The sequence below is a fragment of the Eumetopias jubatus genome, unplaced genomic scaffold (assembly GCF_037043125.1).
Source record: "Eumetopias jubatus isolate StellerSeaLion01/CBP00866 unplaced genomic scaffold, mEumJub1_p1.0 scaffold_10, whole genome shotgun sequence".
Classification (NCBI taxonomy): Eukaryota; Metazoa; Chordata; class Mammalia; order Carnivora; family Otariidae; genus Eumetopias; species Eumetopias jubatus.
Window position 1 is genome coordinate 86513058 of NW_028274816.1, and position 16495 is coordinate 86529552.

The 16495-nt window shown below is 56.1% G+C and overlaps 2 protein-coding genes across 5 annotated transcripts in view; both read right to left on the reverse strand.

Moving 5' to 3' along the window:
- The window catches only part of LLGL2 (LLGL scribble cell polarity complex component 2), a 32668-nt gene extending 25486 nt beyond the window's left edge, over window positions 1-7182 (reverse strand). For both annotated transcript variants that reach the window (XM_028112811.2, XM_028112810.2), the window contains exon 1: window positions 7095-7182. The gene's annotated coding sequence lies outside the window, so the exon portion shown is untranslated. The remainder of the gene's footprint in view (window positions 1-7094) is intronic.
- A 1196-nt stretch (window positions 7183-8378) lies between these two features.
- TSEN54 (tRNA splicing endonuclease subunit 54) lies at window positions 8379-15762 on the reverse strand. Of its 3 annotated transcripts, none has more exons than XM_028112870.2 (11): window positions 15705-15762; window positions 15415-15579; window positions 15249-15312; window positions 15082-15165; window positions 14647-14745; window positions 13585-13629; window positions 11698-11813; window positions 10839-11482; window positions 9859-9919; window positions 9393-9509; window positions 8379-8877 (listed from the first exon to the last, which is right to left on the reverse strand). In XM_028112870.2, the coding sequence occupies exons 1-11, from the start codon at window positions 15758-15760 to the stop codon at window positions 8727-8729; spliced, it is 1602 nt and encodes a 533-aa protein (XP_027968671.1). In that variant the 5' UTR covers window positions 15761-15762; the 3' UTR covers window positions 8379-8726. The 3 variants fall into 3 exon arrangements, with proteins under 3 accessions (XP_027968671.1, XP_027968672.1, XP_027968673.1); XM_028112871.2 differs by having other exon boundaries at window positions 11698-11799; window positions 13585-13637; XM_028112872.2 differs by lacking the exon at window positions 11698-11813 and having other exon boundaries at window positions 13585-13637.
- Between the last annotated feature and the right edge of the window lie 733 nt (window positions 15763-16495).

The following is a 16495-nucleotide window of genomic DNA, read 5'->3' on the forward strand; positions in this document are numbered from 1 at the left end:
CTTGCATCTTCCAGGATGACGACAAGCACAGGGGCCAAGTACAGGCAACAGGAGAGATGGAGTGGGTCAGAAAGGGGGGTCTGGCGGGCCACAGCAGATGGCTTCAGTCCCAGTTCGCTGGGGGCCCACTGACAGTCCTGGGCAGGGTCAGCCTCGGTCTGCTCTCCCCCACCGCACAGCCCCACTCTGCTCAGGGCCAGCCCATCCGCTCAGCCCCGACCCCAGGCCCCTTCTGCTAGGGTCTCTGTGCTTCCATCTGAAATAACCTCCTGCCCCTCATGCAACCCATCTAGAAAAAGCATTCTCTTTCTGAATCTGTCCTGGTCACTCTCCCCCTCCTCTTTCAGTGCTCGGCCACCTTATGCTAAAATGGTCCCTAAAACTTCCATGGACAAGAGCACCCGTCTAGCTCCTCGAATGTTCTTCCCAGCCTTGTTGTCCTGGTCATTAAGCTATCAGGAAAAATCAGAAGGGAGCAGGTGAAGTATACTCAGGGTCTTGCTCAAAGGCGTACTATACTCATTAAAAGGGCAGAAGACAATGGACATAGAAACATATGTACAATGTACCCTAAAGTCAGGTAGACTCTATTAAAAAGTTATATATTCATATATATATATTGATTTAAATAGACACCACACTGGCAGCGGATTAGTAGAGATTTTTTTCTTCTTTTGGTTTATCTGCCTCCCAGGCAGGGAAGATAAGAGGATCACATGGGAGAAGGGGAGAAGGCCCAGGCAGTGGCCAGGTAGGAGGGTGGCCCCAAGCTCAGAGGAGGCAGTCCTGTCGGTGGGATCGCTCCTGCTCTCTTAGGGGCCGGGCTCCCCTCCGGCCATGGTGACCTGAACAGGGGAGAGGCCTGCCTCCTGGACACCAAATGGGTACAGACGCAGGGAAGGGACAGGTGGGTGGGACCAGCCGTCTGACCTCGGGCTTCAGGGTCCCAGGACCTGGGGGTAAAGGACACTACTACTTTATAGGCCATGCCCAGCGGGGATGCCAAGAAGAATCTGATGCCAAGTCACTGGAGATATGTAAGAAGTTCCGAGGGTTCTGGCTTCCTGCACTGGGCATGTCACCTGGCCAGAGCATGACTCCTGAGGGGGCTTCGTAATAAACACCTTCTCCATCCCCTGGACTCAGTCTCAGTTCCTGCCTGTCATACCCTCTGTCCTTGACAGGACCAAACTCTGAGCAGCCCTCCCTGTTCTGCCCTCTGTTCCCTTGGGTGTGGGCACTCGGGGTTTAGGGCTGGCCCACGTGAGGCTCGCTGACCAATGGCGTGTGCGTGTGCGGGTGTGTGAGGAGCCTGATTGTAACCAATTTTCCATACAGCTCTGTGCCTTGTGTGTGGAACTAGGCTGTGCGTTCCCTGAGGGAGGCTGAGCCGGTGCTTCCCTTCCCTTCTTGCCGTTCCAATCACCCAACACTGCCACCAGCCACGAATCCTGCCAGGGTTCTAAGACTGGTCTCCCCACCCCCTAATGCCCGCCCTGGAAAAGACAGGGGAGCTGTCTACTTGGTGAATTCACAGCCTGGCTTCCCTTCCCATCCTCTGTGCAGACCCCACTGTGGAGATGCGCCTAGACCCTGCCCCCCTGGCATCTCAGGAGCTCAGTAAAGAGATCAGGAGAGGTAGAGACAAAACCACCCTCTGGCGCAGGCCCGTCCTGAGCCCCTGCTCTAAGCAGCAGATCTGACGATGCTGTGGGGAGGAAAAAGGCGGGGTCCCAGCCCAGGCTGCTCACCCCACACAGGTACTCTTTGCCCATGAGACAGAGGCTTGGCCAAGCTGAGCCCATCTGTCCTGGAGGTGTGTGATGGGCCAGCCGCCGAGAAGGCCGCTCAATAACCCAGTCAGCTCCGTCCATCTGCTGGGAGAGGCCATGCTCAGGGGCAAGGCTCTAGGCATCGTGGCCCAAGGGAAAGGCGCCCCCTGCCACCCTCAGCACCTGGCTGTGGTCCTGATCTCCAGAAGCACAAACAGTGTGAACTGGAGTCCCCAGCTCTCCTTTCCTCTCCCCTTTGTTTGTGCTCCCCACAGGCCCCTGCTGCTGTAGAGGCTGCCCTCCCTTCCCGACATCCTGTGTGAGGCCTGTGTGTGGCTGTGTCCTTCCGTCTGAGGGGTGTGAGTACACCCTGAACCTCCTACCAAGGGGAGTGGTGGGTCAGGGCTCTCACTGCCAGGGGCAGCTGCAGACCCCTCCAGCATCTCGTCTGTGCCAACTCGCCATGCCCAAGGTTGCTTTGCAAGCGGCCGGGTTACCCCGGGAAACCCAATCTCCCAGAGGCACCGGACAGGGCCCTGGCCAGCAGCTTAGCAACCAAACTGTGGCTGAAAGGCCGTGGGACTAGGTGGGAGGTGGGACTATGAGAGAACACCCAGAGAGGGAACAGGAACCAGAGGGTTGTCACTGCTATTGTTAGGTAATAAAAAGGATTGAGCAGGGGCGCCTGGGTGGCTCAGTCAGTTAAGCATCTGCCTTCAGCTCAGGTCATGATCTCAGGGTCCTGGGATCGAGCCCCGCATCGGGCTCCCTGCTCCACGGAGAGTCTGTTTCTTCTTCTCCCTCTGTACCCCACCCCCCCGGCCGCCACTCATGCTGTCTCTCAAATAAATTAAAAAAAAGATTGAGACCAAACTATGGCCAGATGCCACTTGAAGCACTTTACCCACGGCATCTCATGTAATTTTATTAGTTATGAAATAACTGATTCAGAGAGCTATTAAGCCCAAGCAGTAAGATTCCGACCCCCAGTCTGAACTCCAACCTGACTGCAGAAGCCTCTGTCTGCCCAGTTCAGGCCTCTCTCCCAGATCAAGGGGGCTGGCCAGCAGTAGCCCGGATGGGACAAGCCTGGGTGAGCAGCCAGAGCCTGACCTCACCCTCCCTGGCTAGGCCCAGATCAGTGTCGTGTCCCACCCCCATCCTAAGGAGCCACAAGCCAGTCCCACAACCCTGGGAGGGCCCTCCTGCCACACCCAAGGCTCCTCCTGTAGGGTTTTCTCCCAAGGCCCCTGAGGATGGGGCGGGGGGTGGGGGGTGGTGGAGAGTAGAAATGCACGCATTCCCTGAACACATCCCCATTCTAGGGGCTCAGTCCCTTATCTGCAACCCAGCATCAGGCTCTCTCCAGGGAAGTGACAGATTGGATATGGCCGAGCCCAAAGAGCAAAGCCATTCTGCGGAGGAGGTGGACAACTTGCCTAGGGTGGGGGTGGTAGGCTGTCTGGCCCATCCTATCAGGCCCCATTCCACAGCCTCCTACTTGCCTCAAGACTTGACAGCTGACCCACAGAGCTTCCAAAAGATGTCAGGTCCAGGGGAAAGAGACCGTGCCTGTCCTGTTCATGGTTGTACCCCCAGTGCTTAGCGCCTGGACACATGAGAGATGCTCATGTTCTTTGAAGAACTCCCTCACTTCCTGCAAATCTGTGCTCAAATGTGACCTTCTTGCTGAGGCCACCCTTATCACCTCAAGCTGCACCCTGCGCCCCCACCCCAAACCCCTACTTTGTTCTTATTCTATATAACTCAAATCACCTTTTAACACTTCACTCTGTTCTTAAGTCTCTGGCCAAGGCCAGGGTCATGTAGACATCTGCCTGGCATCCTGCTGGGGTACCTTTGTGGGCCCTCAGACCAAAGCTCCGGGACACCCAGCTCCTCAGCAAGGAGAATCCAAGAACAATATTATTTACTAGAGTCAAGTAGTCCTATGCCCAGATGTCCTTCTCAACAAACCTGGGAACACTGAGTCAGGTGTCTTGAGAGAAGACTCTAGTCTCTGCTGAATTCTTTAAGAGTAGAGTCAGGTACCTAGCAGGTTCCCTGTCCCCACGCCCAGAGGAGCCTCTCCTAGCTCAAGAATTCACTGTGGTTCCTGGGAAGGGGAAGGAGCAGAGTGACTCTTCAAAGTACCAGTTTCCTCTGAGAGGCAGGGCGGGGAAGGAAGGTCACCTCAAAGGTAACTGGGCATAGCCCCATGGTGCCAGGGCACAGGGAGGGGACGGTGTCCTGGGGAACCCTGGGAGCCAAGGCTGGAGAAGAGCAAGCAGCACCGATGGCCCCACTGGGGGACGCCCCTCTCCTGCCCCACACCCTACTTTTCCCTGAAAACTGCTCCTGGGTAGGGGAAAACAAAGTTGCCAAACAGACTTGGCATGCCTTGACCCGGGAGGAGCCCTGAGAGTGGTATTGCCTGAGTGAGGTAAGAAGCCTTCTCTGAGCGGAGTACTCAGGATAAGTAAGTCCAGGCGGCCAGCGCTGCGCAGAGCAGCCAACCCAGCAGCAGGGACCATGGGCCTCTTGGGCCTCCACTCAGGTGTCTCAATAGTTGCCCCCGACACTTCTAGAAGGATCTGGAAAGTTGAGGAATCCTTCAGGAAACCCCACAGCGCTCCTGGAGACTCTTGCCCGGGATGCTCAATGTCTCCAGTGGGTAGACAAGGGGTCACAGACTGATGGTAGAGGCTCCACAATTTCCAGCTCCATATACCACTTTCTCTGTGGGGTGGGGGGGTGTGCAGCCTCCTGGGGCCAGGACGTCCCGGCAGGGGAGGGCACCTCTTCCCTAAACAAGGTTGAAAGCACTATGGAATTCCCAGAAAAGCTCCTTAATGGCAACAGAGCAGCACAAGAATGTGATCCCCTCCATCCCCAACAGGGTACAGAATGTATACAGCCAAGCCTCTGCTAAAAGCTGAGATTAGATTGTGCACCCACTTCTCCCCAGGAAAGGCCCCCAGCTGGGGTCTGGCCATCAGGCCTCACTCCTGGCTCTCCCAAAGAGCAGGGCAGGTACCAAGGGCCACCCACAGGAACACAAAGTGAGGCTGGAAGAGGCCACTGTCCTCTACCTCTGCCTCCCTAGTTTCAAGGAACAATATTCCCATTTTAAAAGGTCTGACCTCCAGAGGCTTTCAAAAATCAGGGCCACTTGGCTGACTTCTGGACAAAGAAGCCAAATTCCCTCACAACCCAGCAAGCATGTCCAAAAGGTTCAGGTGTCTGCCCAAAGGCCCACAAGTGACACTTTTTATGCTTTATGGAGCAAGTTAAGCAGCTCACCCACCCCCTGATACCTGCTCTATGCCAGGCCACACATGTTCATGACATTTTTTTCCCCATTCTCCTGTCAACAAGGCTCGCTGAGGCTTGGCATGGTTAGGTGACTGAGCCAAGATTATGGAGCAAGAAATCAGCACAGCATGATTCAGAGCTACACCTGTTATCTGGGAAGACACTAAAATAACTTAAGAACCATGTTTGAGGAAAAAGACTGAGAAGCAAGAGGGAGTTTTGCCTCCTCATACTTTCTAAAACGTTTCACTTTCCCCACTATGGGCTCCTAGAACCTTTTTAATTTTTTAAACTAATGGGTCAGCTGGAATTATGGGCCTTTTTTTCTTTCAATGCAACTGTGTTAAAAATTTGCTAAGTGCTCAATTATTAAGTTATTAAAATTATATTATTCTACCACCAAAGAGGCACTCCATTGACTCAAGGAAAAGTAGGGAGGCAGACTGACCTCAGACACTGGAAACACTGTCCAGTGGCCCCCCCCAGAGACTGGCCTAATCTAACTTTGAAGAAGAGGAGTAAGTAGTCATCAGAGCCCCCAGAGCTGGGTTTGCCTCTTGACTGCCACAGGTGAACACTGTGGGAAGATCACTTAAGAAAATCAAATCTGGGGCACCTGGTTGGCCCAGTTGGTTGAGCACCAGACTCTTGATTTTGGCTCAGGTCAGTATCTCAGGGTCCAAAGATGGAGCCCCGCCAGGCAGGAGTCTGCTTGAGGATTTCTCTCCCTCCGCCCCTCCCCCTGCCTCGTGCCCACACTCTCCCTGTGATAGATGAAAGAAAGAAGAAAAAAAAAGAAGGAAGGAAGGAAGAGAAAACCAAACCGGAATGCTCTGCCATAAGATAAATAAGTAGGACCATCTCTCCCAGGACCCTTCCCATGTCTTAGCTCTGGAAGACGCACAGTCTTCCTCAAAAGCCCTTCTTGACGGTGGCTTCTCCGGGGCTGGGCCACAGCTATTCGGTACCGCTGCTCTGTTCTTCCCACCTGGGGTTTTCCGTCTCCCTGACACACTCATTCCCTCCCAGCTCCCCTCCCTGTTCACAATCCCCTCTGCAGCCTGACAGGACTCTGAGTTGTAAACTCTGCAGAGGATCCCAAGAGCCCAGGTTAAGACGCCCCGCATCTGGCACGTGGATCCCCAGGGGAAGGGGCACTGAGTCTAAGCCCTGCCCCCTCACCCAATGCTCACCTGCTCTCAGGTGAGAGCCTGAGAGGACCACATCGCGGTTCTCCTGGTTACAGTTAGCTCTCCCCACAGCTAAAGCTCAGTGTGTCTACAAACTGCCCAGCAGGGGCAAACCAAGAGAAAACTTTGCACACTTTCTTTGGCAAGACGGTATTTTTCACTCCTCACCAAGTCCTAACGTATCACAGCACAACTCCACCCCTGTCGTCGTGGAAAACATACTGGATCTCCATACCTTCCTTTAAGGTGTCCAAGGCCGCCAGAGGCGGAGAAAGACCCAGAGACCGAAGCCCCTCCCGCGGGCTTCCTGCGTCCGGGGATTAGGAGGCACAAAGGGCCGGCAGAGAGTGGGCCCAGATGGCAGGGGCAGGGACTAAGCCGGCGAGGTAACGAGCTGCGGCCGCTGCTCGCAGAGAGCGGACTACCTGAGACGCGCGTCCCCAGCCTCTCGGGCCAGGGGCCTTCCACGTGGGGCCCAGGGACCCGGGATCCCACCCTCGCTCGCGGTGACCTCCTGCACTCATCCGGGCCGGGCACTTGTTTCTCTGTTTCCCAGAACCAACACTATTAAGCAAACCCAAAGCCCAAATTCAGTAAACGCGGACGGATCAGGCAGAGAAAAGTTCCCAGCCGCAATTCCTACAGGTGTCCTTCGCCCAGACAAACGGAGCCACGGGATCCAGGGCGAGGCGCGCAGATCCGCGCACAGCTCTCCCGGGGAAAGCCGGGGTCCCGGCCCTCCCCCGCCTTCCCGCCCCGAGTGGAGGGCGCCCCGAGGGGGCGGACCCGGCTGGGTGTTTCCGGGCCCGCGCCTCACCTGGAGCCCCAGGCCGGCCCCCGCCCGAGGCCTCGGCGTCCCACGGAACCGGCCGCCGGCTCCGCTCACTCCGCCGCCGGCCCACGGGCTGCTGGGCGGCAGTCTCCTTCCTGCTCACCTCCGGCGCGGAGAGCAGGGGGCGGAGCCGCTGCTATTTACATAAAGGGCGAGCCGGACGGTCTCGCAGAGCCGAGAGCGCCGGACCCCATTGGCCCCGCCCCCGGGACTGGCCCCGCCCCTCCAGGGCTCTGAGCCGACGGGGCGGGAGCGCAGCGAGGACGCCCTTGGGGGGCGGGCGGCGGCCGCTCTCGGGCCAATCCTCGGCCCCCGGGAGCGCGGGGGCGGGACCGCGTCCGGCGTGAATATGCACGAGGCACTGCGGGCCCGCCCCCGGCCTCACCTGCGCGCACCTGGACTCAGGCCGACACGCCGCGCCCAGTGTCCTGCCGCGTCCGGGAGGAAATAGTCCCTGGGACGCACGGCATCCTGGGCCGCCTCCCAGGCCCGACCGCCGAGGGTAGCCGTCCCTCCCCCACGCCGGCCCGGAGCGGCTCAGGGAGGGACGTAGCCGAGCCTGCTCTTCCCGAGGACGCCCAACCCAATCAGAGCGGGTGACCCGCGGCAACTGGGCCCGGTTTCGGGACCCAAGAACGAGGTGGCCTGGGGACGGGGGCGTCGCCGCGAGGTGCCTCCCGTCGGGGCGGGCCCCAAGCCTGGACCCCGGTCCTCCGAGTCGCTGCGGAGGCAGGAAGGCCCCCAAGGCCCCGAAGGACAGCAACATTGACCAGAGTTTTTAGCACAACTGGGGAGAGAGTTGGAGCGACGAGAGGCGGGAGCGGAAGGGGCGCGGAAGCCAGGGATGCGAATGGCGCGCTCCACAGCACGACCCGAAGCCACTGGGGTTCGAGCCGCGCCGACGTGGCGCCTCTCTGCCGCCCTTCTATCCCGAAGCGGCTGCGTTCAAGGAAAGCCCGATGGAGCGCCAGCCTCCCTCCGCGGACTACCATTCAGAAAGCCAAGCTGATTAGGTCTGTGACTTCCCGTCCCCTGAGCGCAGGCCCTGAGAAAGGTGCGGGGTCGCGTTCTTGCCCTCCCGGGGAGACTTCTCTTTGCTCCCGCGCCAGAAAAAGCAGCGTTGTCTGCAGGCCGGCAGAACAGGGGTGAGGGCCTGGGGGCCAGGTCCACGGACATCGAGACTTGGGGCGGGGGGGGGGGTAAGGAAGAGAAAGGAGGGCTTGAGGCTCAGGCTCGGGACTTGTCCACTATCTCCAGCCACAGCAGAAAAGCGATCTATTTTTTAATGGCTTTGGCTTTATCGTACGAAGCAGGCACCCTCTCGTTTAAAGGCACAGAGTCCTCTCCTGCCCCACCCCGCTGGGTCTCTGAAATCTAGTCCTGAGTTCCAAGGGGATCACTGCACGACAGCAATCTCAGGCCTGGGACTATGGAAGCCAGGTGGGGGGGGGCATGGCTTCGTTCTCCTGCAAGCATCAGACACCCAGGGCCAAGGCCCAGACTAGCCCCTGAAGCTACAGGTCAGGGTCTGGGTATAGGAGGCAGCTGAGATGGTCCCTGAGAGTAGACAGTCCAGGTCCCCCAGAGCAGGTCCCATGCCCTGCCAGAGCAGGGTGATTAGTGTTCCAGATCCCTGGGCAGCGTGAAGTCCCTGAAGCTGTAGAAGGAGATGTCTCCATGATCCACCAGGGCAAAGATCAGAGGAACATCCCCACTCTGGTAGGATAACCGCTTGAGGGTACAGAGGTCTGGAACTGGTTCATCAAATCTGCAGGGATAAAGTTAGACTGAGACGTGGACATAGGCCACCCATAAGCTCTGAGCCCCCAGCCCTCTCAGGCTACCAGAAAGGGAAATCATAAGACAGGAGTTGAGGGTGCAAGAAGTCTGGCCTCTGGACTCTCCTATCTGCAAACTGCGTGGCTCTGGTAAGTTCTCCAAGAGTAACCCAGAGCCTTGGTTGGGTACAGGGGCTAGGAAGAGTGAGTTTCTCACCACTTTTAGCCTGTGAATCCCTCTGATTCACATCCCTTCTGCTGGGTGAGCCCTGCAGTAAATTGGCACAGGAGAGACTACCAAAGATGCCAGGAACGAGGGCTCAGGACTTGGGAAGCTCTGGTTCCTATAGTTCTGACTGGCTGTGTGGCCCTGAGTCAGTCACAGCTCTCTGGACCTCTGATTCCTCTCAGATTGGCAAACTGGCCAGGGGCACAGAGGGGAGGTCCACTTGGTTTACAAGAGAAGTGGCAGCAGCCTGGGGGTAAGTGCTCACTGGTCTCATACCCACTAATGCACATCCGGGCGTAGGGCTTGCCAGGGTTATTCTTTCGGAATGTGGCCACGGCATCAGCCTGGTAAATGTCAAAGCTGATCTCCAAACCCCCAGACTTCTCCAGCAGCCTGAGGACAGAGTGAGAAACCTTAAGAAACAGGGACTGCCCTCCTCCTCCTTTCCATGCCATGCTTTCCCTCCCGCAAATCCAAAGCAGCCTCATCCAGGGGAAATGAGGTCCTGCTGTGAGGTGCCACTTGGGCAGGGGAAGGTTCAGATGCCTATCTCAGAACCCTCGGGCTAAATCCACCTCTTCCCTTTCACCCCTCCCTCTACCCTAGACACACACGAATATCAGCCAGGCCAAGGGGGCCCTGGAATGATCCCCCAGCTCATGTCCAACTGAGTCAAGTCCCAGCTGCCAACTCCTGCTGGCAGTCAGGGTACTCTGGAGACAGGCACTACCTGGAGACTCACCGGGCACCTCCATCAGCAAGGTGTGTGGTCTGCAGCACAGAGATATGCTGAAGGGCTGTGGCTGCAAGGACAGTGAAAATAAGGTATTGGGAGGGAAGTCACCATCTACAGACTCCTCTGAAGTTTCTGATTCTGCCATCTAGTTTAGTGTTGCCAGACTTAACAGATTAAAAAAAAATAAAATTGTCAGCATGTCCCATGCAATATTTGGAATATACTTATACTAAAAAAAAAAAAATTAGCTGGGTGCCTGGGTAGCTCAGTCGTTAAGCGTCTGCCTTCGGCTCGGGTCATGATCCCAGGGCCCTGGGATGGAGCCCCACATCGGGCTCCCTGCTCGGCGGGAAGCCTGCTTCTCCCTCTCCCACTCCCCCTGCTTGTGTTCCTGCTCTTGCTATGTCTCTCTCTATCAAATAAATAAATAAAATCTTTAAAAAAAAAAATTAGCTGATTATCTGAACTTCAAATTGAACTCGTCTGGCAACCTTAGTCTAGTTACTTAGAATCTCCCACGTTCTCCTAAGGACTGTAAAGAATTCTGAATCTCTTAATACTGTTCTTGCCCTGTTGGTTCCCTATTCCTAAACATGCAGGGCATACACAGTAAGCCTTCCTTTTATTTGGCCACAGTGGTGCCTCCTTGCTCCCCTCACAGAGTTGGGAGAACAGGGATCACAGCTAGTTGGTGGCAGAGCCATCCACATGCATCTTGTTTATTATTTTAAGGATATAGTTGTAGTTTCATTCCCCCTTGCCTCTTCCCGGACACAGACTTGCCGTTTCCAAACCTTCCCACATGGGTCCCTTTGCTGCTTTCCAGGAGAACAGACTGTCCTTGTGGGTTCCACTCCACCGGACAGCTCTCTCCATCCCATCTTTCTTAAGCCTCAATTAGCCATGGCCAATCCATGTCCCTTTCAAGGTCTTATGATGACTCAGCTGCCGGGGGCCTGTGGGGCTTTGGCAGAGTGAGGGGCTACCTGGGGAGTCTGCCTGGCCAGGACTCAGCAAGGGTCTGACAGGCTGGTCCCACAGGTGCGGGGGGCGGCTCTGGCTCTTCTGCAGGTGCCTCCTCTGCAGCAGCTCCTTGTACTCCTGCCAGCTGGAGCAGCACCGCACCTCGGGATCCGAGTTTACATCCTCCCGGAAGCGCTGGGCTTCTGCTCGTTGCTCCCGTTCCCGCCTGGAAAGCTTCTCCTTCCTTTGGTTCAGCTTCTGGCACCAGGATTCAGCATCTGTCTCCCGCCCAGCGACATTGGCCGGGAGCAGCTCTGGGGCTGGGGCAAGCAGAAGGGTGTGGCGGCTATCTGAAGCCATGTTGGGGAAGGAGATCTGTTCAAAGTTCCAGCGTGGCTTACAAACCCCCTTGACCCCGTTCTCTACTTTGCCACTCTCCTGGCTGCACCCCACCCCCTTGTCAGCCAGGTCAGGCCAGGGCTCCAGGGATCCCAGAAGCTGAGATGGGCCCACTGGGCCCTTTACAGGGCTTGACTCCTGAGGTTTCTCCTCTACGCATCGGCTGTCCTCGTTGCAAGGAGGTGGGCTGGAGGTTGTCAGGCTCTCAGGTGTCTCATTCACCCCCTGTGGGGGATTCTCCAGGGCCTTGGCCTTCTTATTAATGGACCTGAGGGACGTGGGGAGGAAATTCAGCACGCCTGCTCCTGATATCTGAGATGCACACGTCCCACACATATCCTACTGCCTCCAGGATCCTACAAGGGAGCCACCCAAGCCCAGCTCTTAAGCCAATGCATTCTCCAAGGTCCCCCAAATGAGCACTCCCTTAACAGCTCTGCTCCCCAGAACTCCCTGGGGAGGTTGCCATGTGGGGAGCATTACCGAGAGCTGGAGCTCCTCCTCTTCCTCTTGCCATTCTGATCCCCTAAGCACTGGGCACTGCCATCCAAGTTCAGCTGTCTCTCATAAGGGGACAGGATGGAGCTGTGGGGTGAGAACTGGGTGGGCAACAGATCCACTTCCTCAGCCTGGAGTTCCCAGTGGAATTTGTGAGGAACTAGTCCAGAAGACAAGTCAGTGGGCCAGGGTCAAAGCCAAACCCAAAGGCTAAGTCCCTGGGCAGACCTGCAAGCAGGGTAAATGGGGACAACCACAAGGGCCTGCCCATGTGTCTTTGCCCAGGCCTCTGGGTCTCACCAATGGCCCCTTTGAACAGAGACTTACTGGAACTGGGGCTCCTGCAGAGCCAGCAATAAATGATTAATCACTAGTGAGAAAAATCAAGAGACCAGAAAACTTGGAAAATACAGAAAAATAAAAATACGCATAAACATCTTTGGTTCTTATAAACACACATCCTGTCTCCATATGTTTTTTTTTTCTATCAGAAATACATTGTACTGGGTGCCTGAGTGGCTCAGTCAGTTAAGCATCTGCCTTCAGTTCAGGTCGTCATCTTGGGGTCCTGAGATCAAGCCCCACATCTGAAGTCCCTGCTCAGCAGGGAGTCTGCTTCTCCCTCTCTCTCTCTGCACCCCCACCCCCGGCTCCTGTACTTGCCCACTCTCTCTCTCTCAAATAAAATCTTAAAAAAAAAAACCTTATACTAACATACCACTGTTTAATCTCCTACTCTCAATAACAAACTATGGACATAGCCCCTTCTGACTACAGCATTCTTCCCTACCATAATGTTCTTATGGTGCTAAGGCTACACCGTCCAGATGGTACCCACTAGACACAAGGGATAATTTAGGTTAAATTTAAATCCATTAAAATTACATGTGCTGCCGAAGCAAGCACTAAATCCATTAAAATTAAACAAAAATTCAGTCCCACAGTTGTACAAGCCACATATATTGGACAGCAGAGATCTGGAAAGCTTTTATCACTGCAGAAAGTTCTACAGGACAGCTTCTCTAAGGGACAAACTCAATTTTGTGTCACCATGCCTTCCCATTGAACTCACAGGATGTTTCCAAGTCCACCAATTTTGCAAAGTGATAATGTTTTGGGTAAGCTGCCCACTAAATGCAAGTTCTGTGGGGGCAATGATTTTGCTGAAATTCCTCAGCAACGAGCACAGGGCCTGGCACCCAGTAAGGAATCAAAATATTGTCGAATGAATGAACATTCTCACAGGTGAACTTACACACACACCTGTGCCTATTTCCTTGGGGTATATTCCAGTTTTAGGAACTAAATGGCATACCTGTTCTAGAGCTTTCGTGACATACTGTGAAACAGTAAAGAGTATACCAGTTTCCATCCTTGGGCCCATGCGATAGTCTCTGTGGCTCTTAGCAATGCCAGGCTACTAAGGTGATCATGTTTAGAGGCCCCAGAAGGAAAGAACATATGACATAGCCAAAGGAATGTGAGACCCTACTCAACTGTTAATTCCTCACTTGGCCCTTCATTCATGTATGCACTAGATAAATCTGCTTACACACCCAATGAGGCACTGTTTTGGTATTCCAGCCAAATGCCAGTGCACTGTTGCGAGCTGTAAGTGCTCAAATGTTATCTGCGGAGTGAACAGGCTGAAGATGGGGCTCAATTTGACAACCCAGGATAAGCTGAAATGACCCAGACTTGTCCCAATGTGCCTCTCAATAGAGCACTTCCAACAGAGGCCCCCAGCCCATGTCCAGGGAGCTGCAGCTCCAGCCAAGGATTCCAGTCAAGAGAGGCCATTTTCCACTTTGGGGCTACTCTACCAGGTCCCGGGACTGGAACAAACAGGAGGGAAATGGGATCGGGATTTACCTTGGTTGGAATCGTCGAACCACGTAGCCCAGTCTCTTCAGGTGGCTGAATGCCTCAAAGAGAAAAAATAAAGATCAGAGGTCCACTTTTGAAAACACCAAATAGTTCCTCCAAACAGGAGCCACTCCCCATGCCCCCTCCTCTGCTCCTCCTGCACACCCCAAACCCAGACCCTGGGATTGGTTGGACCATACTCCATTATAAACACCCTCCCCAAACTAAGGTCTCAGTCTCTGAATTCCTGTCTCTTGCTTACCTTACTCTAGGCACAAATGACATTTAGCAACTTCTTGATTTAAATGCAAAATCCCAAAAAAGCTGACAGCTGATGAATCAGGAAAAGAACTACACGCTAGAATGTTATGATACCAAAGCTGTCCGGAGCGAAGCTCCTGACCGCAGTGTGAACAAGGAAGTGGCAAAAGGTGGTAGACAGCACACCCCCATCCTGCCACTCCACCCTACACCTCCACAGACGGGGATAGGGTAGGACTGGTCTTTGGTAAAGATCCTCGTGTTCTGATATCCATATCAGAGAGATATACGCAGGAATGACCCCACCCTGCTTGATCTCTCAGCAGCCTTCAACATAGCCAATCATTTTTTCCTTCTTTTGGCTTCTGTGATACCACCTCTCCTAGTTTTTCTCCTATGTTGTCAGACACTCCTCGGTCTGTTTCTGGTTCCTCATCGTCCCCCTGACCTCCTCACACTGGAATGCTCCAGGTCTCAGACCCAGCCCTCTACTCTGGCCACATTCCCATATAGCCCTGTGGTTTTAAATACCACCCACGCGTTCATGACGTCCACATTTATGTCTCTAGCCTTGTGCCCCTCCCCTGCTTTGTCTTCTTCCCAGGCCTCAGTTCTGTGAAGTCAGTCATTCAGTGACTTGTTCACTTCCTCCCAAATGCCACCACTAGGATGCAGGCACCACGAGGGAAGAGCCCTTGGCTGTCTTGTAGTCCCAGCACATAGCTCTGTGTCTAGCACCTCATGGGTACTTATAAATCCTGACTCAGTGGATGGGTGGTCCCTCCCCTGGGAGAGGGTGGCAGATACCTGGTACTGCAGAAAAGTCATAGTGTCCTCAGTCAGCAGTAGCTGGTAGGCCTCCTGAATAGACAGTGGCAGATCTTGGTGGAAAAGCTGGATGGAGCCCTGGAAGTGGGGCCAACAGCTCAGCTTGTGGACCCTTCTGCAGTGGCTCAACCAATGGGGCAACATCCAGGCGGTGATACACGGGCGCCCTTCCCTCCCCCTCTCCCCCGCCCCCAGCGTCACAGCAAGAATGTGGCCAACCAGGAAAGGAGGGCACCACCACTAATTTAGAGGGGAATCCCCGCTCTCCGCATGGTATTCTTGTCTCCGGTTCTAGAATTAGGGTTACAAGCTTCTTGAATCCTCAGTTGTGCAGATACTTTTACTCTTAATAAAAACATGTCCTTTCGGTTCCTTGCTCCCAACCCTTCCTCACCCTCCGGGGGACCCACTCACACACTCCAGCAGATATAAGGCCTCTTCGGGGTGAAGTCGCTGCCGGCCCTGCTCTGAGAAGCCCATGGTCTGCCAGAATTTACCCTGCGTAGAACCCGGAGCAAATGTCACAAAGGAGCCAGGAAGGCAGAGAAGGCGGATCCCTCTCCCCGAGCCCCGCCTCTCACCGCGGGAGACTTCAGTTCCACGAAGCCCGCTTCTGGCCTCCACTCGGCAGCCACCAAACTGCCCCTGCCGAAGAGTGGGGAGGGGGCCCGTCTGAGTCCCCCAGTGAAGTCGACGGGGTCCGGCCGTCCCGCCTGCCCCGGCCCCGCCCCGGCCCGCCCCCCTCACAGGCGCTCCACGCGCTCCTCCGCCAGCAGCTGCCAGAGCTCCTCGCGGCACACGCGCAGCCGCTCGGCCTGGGCCGCCGAGCCGTCGGGGAGGAAGTCCTTGGGCCCATGCGAGCGCTGAGGCAGCTTCTGGGACCGCGAGCGGGCAGCGAAGAGCTCCCGGGCACTGGAGAAGGAAGAGACGCGGGGTCAGCGCGGCGCACTCGGAGCCGCGCGGCCGCGTCCGGGATTCCCGGCCCCTTCCCCCGCGCCCTCTCCGCGTGCCCGGCGCCTCCGCGAGCCGGACCGCACCAGAGCACGCGCCCGGCGGGAACCTCCACAGCAGCAGGGTCGAGCTCGGGCTCCATCGGGCCGCCGTCTGCGGCTGCGCGCGCACCGCCCCCGACCCGCCCACCGCCGGAACTCCGCGCGGCCCTAAAGCCCTCAGATCCGCCCTCCGCTCCACCAGCCTCCCGCTCGACCAACCGGCTTTCCACCTTCCTGGCTGTCCTAGAGCCTGCCAACAGACTTATGCCTCGATTCCGGGGGCAGAGATTGCAGGTTTCTGGATTTATAGGAGCTCCCGTCTCCTCCCCAGCCCTCCCCTGGGCTCCTCTCTAGTAAAAATTGAGGAACACGGCGTCTGAGAGTGTAGGATGGACAGTCAAATGCGTGACCCTCCCCTCCGCAGCCCTGGGCCGCTTAGTCTCCACCACTTAGGCTGGACAAAGAAGAAAGAGGGAGGGTTTAGAGAAGGGAGAGTAGTAGGTTCCCGCACTCCAGCCTCGCAGACTGGCCACCGGGGGCTGTCAGATGCGGTCTGGGTAGGTTCGGAGTTCCTTCTGGGTCCTCCGTTGGGTCCCTTCCGAGGGGCTCGGAAGACGGGTTTCGAGGGGTGGGGGCGGGAGGAGCTGTCCGGCCCACGATGGTGCTGAAGCGCCACTCCAGCCTGTCATTAGCACCCCCTCGAGGCTGGGGTCCCCGCCGCTGCCACCGTGGGCCTCTCCGACATGGTCCGCTAGGTGGCACCATTGCTCCAACCAGCGGCTGTGAGTCGGTGACTCTGGTCGCGGGCGGAGGTCAACGTGGGAATCCCTGGAGGG